This window comes from Argopecten irradians, chromosome 14, assembly GCF_041381155.1.
Source record: "Argopecten irradians isolate NY chromosome 14, Ai_NY, whole genome shotgun sequence".
In the NCBI taxonomy this organism is placed as follows: domain Eukaryota; kingdom Metazoa; phylum Mollusca; class Bivalvia; order Pectinida; family Pectinidae; genus Argopecten; species Argopecten irradians.
In genome coordinates, this window is record NC_091147.1 from 10,613,810 (window position 1) to 10,622,279 (window position 8,470).

At 34.1% G+C, this 8,470-nt stretch overlaps 1 protein-coding gene across 1 annotated transcript; it reads left to right on the top strand.

Moving 5' to 3' along the window:
* Window positions 1-3,645: 3,645 nt before the first annotated feature.
* Window positions 3,646-6,571, top strand: LOC138307247 (serine-enriched protein-like). The gene is made up of 5 exons (XM_069247892.1): window positions 3,646-3,942; window positions 4,411-4,681; window positions 5,129-5,307; window positions 5,667-5,830; window positions 6,210-6,571. The coding sequence occupies exons 1-5, from the start codon at window positions 3,864-3,866 to the stop codon at window positions 6,264-6,266; spliced, it is 750 nt and encodes a 249-aa protein (XP_069103993.1). The 5' UTR covers window positions 3,646-3,863; the 3' UTR covers window positions 6,267-6,571.
* The last annotated feature ends 1,899 nt before the right edge of the window (window positions 6,572-8,470 follow it).

Sequence of the window (8,470 nt, forward strand, 5' to 3'; positions counted from 1 at the left end):
GTATACTCATATAAATATATTTTTTTTTTGTGTTTTATGTGTGATGTGATGTTGTATGTTGGTTCATTTTTTACCAGTTGTCAAACCAATTCATGAACTGGCCGTTAATGTTAATTTCTCAGTGGTGTTGTATTGTTGTGTTTTTATAAAAAAAAGGTTTTTCTTTCCGGATTTTTCAACGGGTCGGTGTAAAAAATTGTATCCGTAGTCAATCCTTAGTTTAATCCGGGCGAGGTGATGCGTGTATGTGTGACCGGGGCTTTACGCTCGTTACCTGGCTCACCTCGTGCAGGTCGTGTCGAACGTCAGTCGCGTGATACGATTCGGAATCCAACAAAACCCGAAGTCACAAAATATGGCGGTGATTGAAGGCGCTTTATTCAAAACCAGGAATGTAGGATCCCTAGATATCGGCTCTCTTATAGGCCGACGTATATGCTTTTGGAAGCTAAACCATCAAGTTAAATGTCAATGTTCAAATATCTTATGTTTAAGTGATATGTCGTTAAAATTAGGATGCAATATAACTTTTAAATAAAAAAACAGTTATAGTCGAGTATAGGGTTAGGAGTCGTTTTCTTCTTATACGTGTGTGTAGTACATAGAAATATCTGTATTTGAATCTCTTGACATATAAATTGACGTATAATTCTGAAATCAACTTTCGGACATGAGTATTTAATGGGTTTACGATATATATTGTGGAATTATCACTTATAACTAATACATTAACGAAATATGAAATCCCTTAAGAAAAAGCAAGCTTCAGAAACGGAGACAGTATTCAAGAACAGAAGCCGATAAATACTACATGGATATCCGCACGGTATCATCTTAAAATAATTTTGTTTTAAAATTGCATCTTACAAATGTGTTTGAACTAAAAGCATTGCAAAATATTGAAATAAAGGATTTTAATTTCACTTACCGTCATTTTCAGTCTCTCTGTGGTGAAGATGACTAGTTCAGCAGGGGCGTAGGAAGCGGGGGTGGGGGTGGGGGGGGGTGGGGGTGGGGGGGGGGCAACTGCCCCTCCCCCCGTTCCCCAGGACGGGGGGGGGGGGGCAAACATGTCTTTTTGCCTCCCCCCCCCATTTTCGCCGACTGAAATTTTCTAAAAAAGCTTATTTGAAAGAAAAAAGGGTCCTCCTGCACATTTTTCGTACTTCATTCTAGAAAATTTTCCGCTGCGCGGCGCATTTCCTAAAAGGTTCAAGCACATAATGTCAAACCTTAAATTGTAAAAATTAAATACACACAAACTAGACTAAAAATGTCCATCAAGGGATTCCCACTATGTACTATTTAAAAAAATGTCTCTTAAAAGATCAATTTGTTTATATGTCTTAGCGAGACAATTAATGTGCCGATGGTGTGAAGCCGGTATATTCAGATCGAGTAGGGTTCCATAATGTTATGACGACACAATTATCATTTCTAAATGCAGGTAGCTTTAAATCGAAAAATTACCATGTTAAGAACGCTTTATAATCATTAAACTTTATCGTGTAAAACTCATCTCAGCCATTCTAAATCGTAGTTTTTTTTCCCGGGGGAGACCCCCGGACCCCCCAAACACCAAATTCTCGCGCCTTTGGGCGCTCGCAAATTCATCAAAATGCATCGTTAAACTCATTTAAGCCATTCTAAATTGTAAATTTTTTCCCGGGGGAGACCCCCGGACCCCCCAAACACCAAATGTCTCGCGCTTTCTTGCGATCGCAAAATCATCAAAATACATAAAACTCATCCCGGGGGTCACACTCAGACCCCTAATAAAACACCAAAATCTTGCGCCTTCAAAATTTGGCCAATTTGCGTATTCGTTTATTTCCTTTTAGCGACCCCACTGTCTATAAATGTGTACAAGGATTAAATGTAGTGATATATGAAAAATGTACATAAAGCATATATTATATGGTTGGGAGTTGAATTAATCTCCTCCTGTAGGTGTGGCGGGGGGGGAGGGGGGTTTACAAAATATTGAGGACCTTTGCCCCCCATGACGTTTCATCTTCCTACGCCACTGTTCATCATTCTGTATAAGAAAATCTCTAGAATACGATTTCTCCATGACGGTCAGTTAACAAGAATTGAAATAAATTGAACGTGGTAAATAATGAAAGGTAAATTTCAGATCGATGACAATGGTTGTTCGAAATAGCGAATACTGTTCATTAATAGGTGCAATGTTGGCCTGAATTAGTCTGGCGAAAACGTTATAAACATTATAAAGTGAACATGGGATTCTGACACATGCTTATAGATAAAAGAAGATATCTACATGTATACAATACATAAGTTGACGTAAGAAAATTCAATATTCAGCTAATTATACGTTTTGTGGATTGTGCTCGCTAAAACGTTTGTAATCAATTCATTTTCGTTGATTCAAAAGTTTAATTAGTCGAATGACTTTTATCATGAAAGAAAGAAATTTGAATTTTTAAACAGAACTTAGTCGAAATTACAAGGCACGTGTGGATTTCAAAAGGAATATTACTAATGAGCAACTTAATTACAAAACAATCGTTAAAATGGGATTAATTCTTTAATTCAACTGTTTATTCTTTATGACTGGTCAGCGCTATTTCTGGTTTGATTCAGGTTTCTATGAGCTAATTAATTTAATTGGCCGACATAATACGTCCCTTTCGCGTGGTTTCCTATTGGCCTCGTTAGCGAGTGATTCGTTTGTTTGATTAATTAACGTAATATTTACAGCTAGGGTCATGTAAGGACGGCCTCCAGTGTATGTGGTGTGCTTTGGGAGACTGTGATACATAGTAAATAAATAAAATGAATTTAAATAAATGTTGTGTCTTTTTATAGTGCTATTCTTGGATTCACAATTATAACACCATGTAGTCATTAAAGATCGCTCTAATTTGATTTGTTTTTCTTTGTATTTTACATTACAACGAAATTAACTCGGTAGATAGACAATTTTAGATAATTCTTAATAAGTTAGAGATGTCATGAAAACAGGATTACACGAATTCGAATTTAATAACCCCGAAGTCAGCATAAAAATATCTGTAAAAAATCTACAGATTATTTATAAACATTTGATTCTATTTTTCTACTAGCCGTGAACATTCCGATAATTCTAACATGTGTTGTCCGTGATAAAGAGTAATCAAAGTCCCCGGACAAAACCATAGAACTATCTACACGACGGATTTTCTTCTCTTTATTCCCAACGTCCTGTGGTATAAAGGAATAAATGTTTGTTTATTTTAAAATTCTTTAATGCATAAGATACTATAAATATTGAATAATGTGATAAAATTAATGTCTTTTCCTAATATGTTCTAGGCAGTTTATTGGTAGTCTGCATTCACCGCCTCTTAATAATTCATGTATTGAATGGCTCTTATTATTGAAATTATATGATCTAAATGCAAGGTCCATGATATATAACTGTTTTAATCTGATGCATTGTATTTTAATGTAATAGAGTTTGAGACGTTATTAAAATAATATAGATAACAAAAATTAAATCATTGTTTTTATGGAATAAATACCTGCCTAGATTACCTCGTTTAAAGACAATCGGTACCTATGTAAACAACTCTATTGCTGGCATATGGTCACTTTGAAATCCGTTATCAAAACAAATCGACGAGCGTTAAACTCACACGTCAATCTGTCACGGGTCAACTGTCACACACGTGGGTTCGAATTCGACAGCGGTCAGTTTTGGACACTGAGGGAAAGTGACAATTTCTGATTTGCTCCATGTCATGATCTCTTAAATGGTCAAAAGGTTGTATAAAAACCACGAACCCCAAGTTATTCCCATCACAATCATCTATAGATTTCCAACAATACATACTTAGTAACACTAATACATTACAACAATGGAGAGAGCTGAATCTACCGCCAAACTTGTCGACAATGATCAACTGGACCTTCATAATGAACAGTCGGAATCTGAAGGTAAATTAATATTGAAATTTTTTTATTATTATAATTTCTGAGTAGGAATCTTTAATGCTTATTTACAGACACTGTTAGTTCCAATCGTGAATATACATGTAGATGAAGGAACTCCCCAACTTTTGAACACGAATTAAATTAAGCTACCTCCATTAATCCTTAACGCATTCAAATTTATTTGGAAATTGTTAATAGTGTATGTGTCAATTTCAAACTCCCGTATTTTTTTAGTCAAGGCTGTAAGCTACGTTTTGAATTAATCGGGCACGTTCTGCATTTTGGCTTTTTGCCGCTAAATATATCATATCTATTTAGTTTATAAAATGTGGGAAAATATAGGTGTATTATGAAACCATTTCTTAACATAATCTTTGGAATTGATTTCTAGAATAACAAGAAATAACAATTCACCAATATTCTTATTCATCAACCATGAATACATATCATATATTGTTTCTTTTGATGTAGGTTTCTCCTCTGGTTACGAATCTTCCTCTGACGTATCGGATGCTGAACCTTCTGCATATCACCACGGAGACAGCCAAGTCGAAGCTGATGACGGTGTGGGTTTAGAATGTGACGTCAGCTGTAGCCATGTGAAGTATCAGAACACAAGCGCCCTCTGTGATCATCTGAAGTACATCATGTCCATGCCCGACCTCTGTGACGTCACATTCATTGTTGGTCCAACCAGAGTTCCCATCTATGGGGTCAAGGCCATTTTGTCTACTCGCAGCAGGTAAATAAACGAGAGTGACATAAAGATCATTTTTAACTGTGGTTGAGCTTGAACTTTTTTTCTTCTAAATTCCTTATGTGAACTATTTAGAATGATTTATATTATTAGTAACTTGAAAAATTCGTTTATGTCACCATAGACCATCTGGTTGTCTCTAATCATAATATTTCGGAAAGATCATGTAAAATATTATGTAAGCCTATCACAGAGTTATCTGCCCTTACGTTTAGGTATTTTATAATTGATAGTTACTTCAGGTGTTTGCGTTTGTTGTAACGTAATACTTTTCAGACAAAACGACGTAAATATCGCTCACAAAATAATGACGTCACAATAGATACCTACGAGCAAGGGGGTGTAACTCTGTAATATGCCAATTATACATAAAAAGATCTCGGTTTTATAATATTGACCAACTTTTCTAAATTGATTCTATTATTGTTTCAGAGTTATGTACCAGCTCATCCTGAAGAACGAACGCGCTGTGTCAGAAGCCAAGAAGTCCAGGAAGACCAGACAGTCCCGTCTAACTATCGAAGTGAACAAGTACCAGCCCGAGGACTTCCGAAAGATCGTGCAATTCATCCACTGTGGTTCTGTGGATATAGACTCCAGAAGTGTTGCAGGTAAAAAAAATTGCTTCTATTCTTAACATATTCCTTTTCATGGAACAAAGTATTAAACCATTTATACAAACTTCAATCATAATTGTTTAGCAAACATCAGTGCTTCCGTTCACTCTCAATTTAATATCTGCGAAACATTTCCTTTTAGATTTTAATGTTAAATTTCTATTACTTTAGATTTCAATTTTAAATTCCTATTTCTTTAGATTTCAATGTTAAATTCCTAGTGCTTTAGATCTTAATTTTGTTAAATTGTTAACTACCGATTACTTAAGATTTTAATGATGTTAACTTCTCATAAATAGATTCATCAGTTTATATTTGCATTATATTTATACATGATATCGTTGTATTTTCAGGTTTACTATGTGGTGCTAAACAGTTTGGGTTAGACGACTTGAGGAGAGCCTGCTGGGAGTATGTCCGGAGATGTTCACAGACCCGACCCCAGTCTCTGATGACCATTCAGAGAGGAGCGAACCAGTACATACACCATCGTTATGGCATCAAGCTCTTCACCAAGGTAGGCATAATACTTATCTACAAATTTACATCAATTATCTTCATATATAAATCAACATTCAAATTAAAAGAAAAACATATGATGAACTCACCTCTTTAAAATAACTCCCAATATTTTTTTTTAAATAAATCTTTGATTTCCATCAAAATCAACGATCCATACGCTAGATTATGTAAATGTGCTTTAAAATAAATTCATGAAAACAATGCAATATCAAATATATGCATCCATATTCACACATTGTATGTTTAACAACAATTTGTTAAAGTGAAAATTACAAGAAATTCAACTTTAAATCTGACATACTCATCTGCATAAGGACCCAAGTCTTTGTTTCTGTATTATGAATTATATTGATAATTTTGTGTTTTATCTGTAGATCCAGCATCTGCTGACACCGACTACCCAGAGAGTGGTCACTGAGACGACAGTGTGAGATATACAACAGTTCCTATATAGTGCTAGTGACCCCAAGTGCTAGGGTTATCTCCCCTGCCAGATGTTGAAATTATCGCCCCTGTCACTTTCAGATGTAGAGATTATCTCCCATGACTGACATTATAAGTAAGTATCCCCAGCTTTACAATGGAGAGCACGGAGAGGATTTTTGTCAATCTCAGGTACACCAACAAGGATGTGAAGGACAATGTATAAAAGAGACAAGTCTTGGGCCAAGACATCTTATTGTGAAGCCGATTTTACCGGACACTGTGTGCTATTATCTAACGAAACGTGCTAATATATGTGCTGTAAAATATGTTTATTTATATCATTAAAAAAATAAACCAAACAAAAAAATTGCATTCCCATTTTTATTATTTCATTTAAATTTGTGGCTAGAGTAATGCAACCACATTTTTATTATAGCAACATAAATTGTACGCTACCGGAGTGATAAGAACCGTTATCTGATTGTACGATAATTAGAAATATGTTTGTGTATTACATGAGTTGTGTGTATTGTCTTCAAAGGTTTGTCAGCTTTCCCTTTGGGACCTATTCAGTATAGTCAATGAAACAATGATATTAATTGGTAACGAGAATTCAACAATTCTCTTTGTATTTAACAATTTACCTTACAAAACATTGTTAACACTGTCTTGAAGTCATCTATCCGTAATTTTCATGCCTTCGGTTATTGAGTTTTATATAGATATTTTCCATCGAAAAGAATTTCATGGAAATCTTATTCAAGAAATTTAAAACGTTATTTTGTTATGTGTTCCTGTAAAATGCTTCAAGGAACATACCAAAAGGGTTTTGTTCGTTTGTTGATTTTGGAAAAGCGTCGAATCAGGTTTATGACAAAAGATCAAAGAAACAATATAACTGGAAAAATGTTTAAAGCAATAATTAATTTATATGAAAATTCCAATCCTGTGTCAAAAATGGAAATATGTTAACTTGCATGCATCGTCGGAGTAAAACAAGGCGAAGATTTATAACCTTTCTTTTTTGAAACTTTTCTTAATGACCTTGAAGACTTATTTTTGAAGAACATGGCGTCAATTGTCTGAAGAATATAAAAGATTTAGGTAATACTATTGGAATGTACATAAAACTATTTATAATTCTTAATGGCGATACAGTTATAATGTCCGAGTCAGCAGCTATCGATCTACAATCAGTCACATTTTGAAAGTATTGTGAAAATTGGAAACTTGAAGTAAAGACAAAAAAGATTAAAAAAAATCCAAAACGGAAGTCTCGAACTCGGTCTCATTTTACAGTATTTAATGAAGAGATAATTTTTAGAACTAATATTCACTATCTTGTATGTTGTTTCGGGTGTTTCCATATTCTGTCTTTGCATATTACAGAGTTACTTCCCTTGCTGGTAGGTATCAATTGTGACGTCATTATTTTTGTAAACAATACTCACGTCATTTTCTCTAAAAATGTATGACGTTACTCTCGTAAAAACATGACGTCACAATTAATATCTAACCGAAAGGAAAGAATAACTCTGTAATATGCAAATACATAATACGTACAGGTATATACCGGTCAGCATTTTCGCTTGTGTAATTTAGAAAATATAGTTGTAACTGTCACATTCAACAAAAAAGACTCACCTAATCCTTATCTGTGATAATTTTATGAACTGACTAATATTTTTTTTGAATATGTGTCAAAAAACACACTTTTCAACCATGATATGACAAACCTGTCTGCACTGTGTGCGAAATACAGGATAAAGTATAATACAATAAAACACCAAAACCTGGCTATATTTTAAGGAATTCTAAATATTTTTTGCCTAATGTACATAATATCATGTCGTCACATGTTGAAAATACATTTTTTTTTAAAAATTTACATTGGTTATTTATATCCATTGGAACATTTGAGAAACTTCTGTCATTAAAAAATGCGGTATAGAAAATTTCCATCAAATGAGAACTGTGATAGTCCAGATACTTCTCCCAAATTTTCGCTGATTACTTTTGACGATTTCTCAAATTTCACATGGGATATTAAAATAATGGTTTTGTAAAAAACAATTTTCTTTTATCAAATCTACAGATTTAATGACGTTTGAACGGGAGTATACATGTAGTTCCACGTTACTTCTTTGCTTAGATAATACAGCCTTACCATCATCTATGAATATTTAATGATAACATATTTCACATGGTT

What these genes read in the sequence shown, in the direction of transcription:
- LOC138307247 (XM_069247892.1), top strand. Translation starts at nt 3,864, where the DNA reads ATGGAGAGAGCTGAATCTACCGCCAAACTTGTCGACAATGATCAACTG. An exon ending in AGACTCCAGAAGTGTTGCAG is followed by an intron (nt 5,308 to 5,666) that starts GTAAAAAAAATT and finishes TTGTATTTTCAG; the next exon opens with GTTTACTATGTGGTGCTAAA. An exon ending in GCATCAAGCTCTTCACCAAG is followed by an intron (nt 5,831 to 6,209) that starts GTAGGCATAATA and finishes TTTTATCTGTAG; the next exon opens with ATCCAGCATCTGCTGACACC.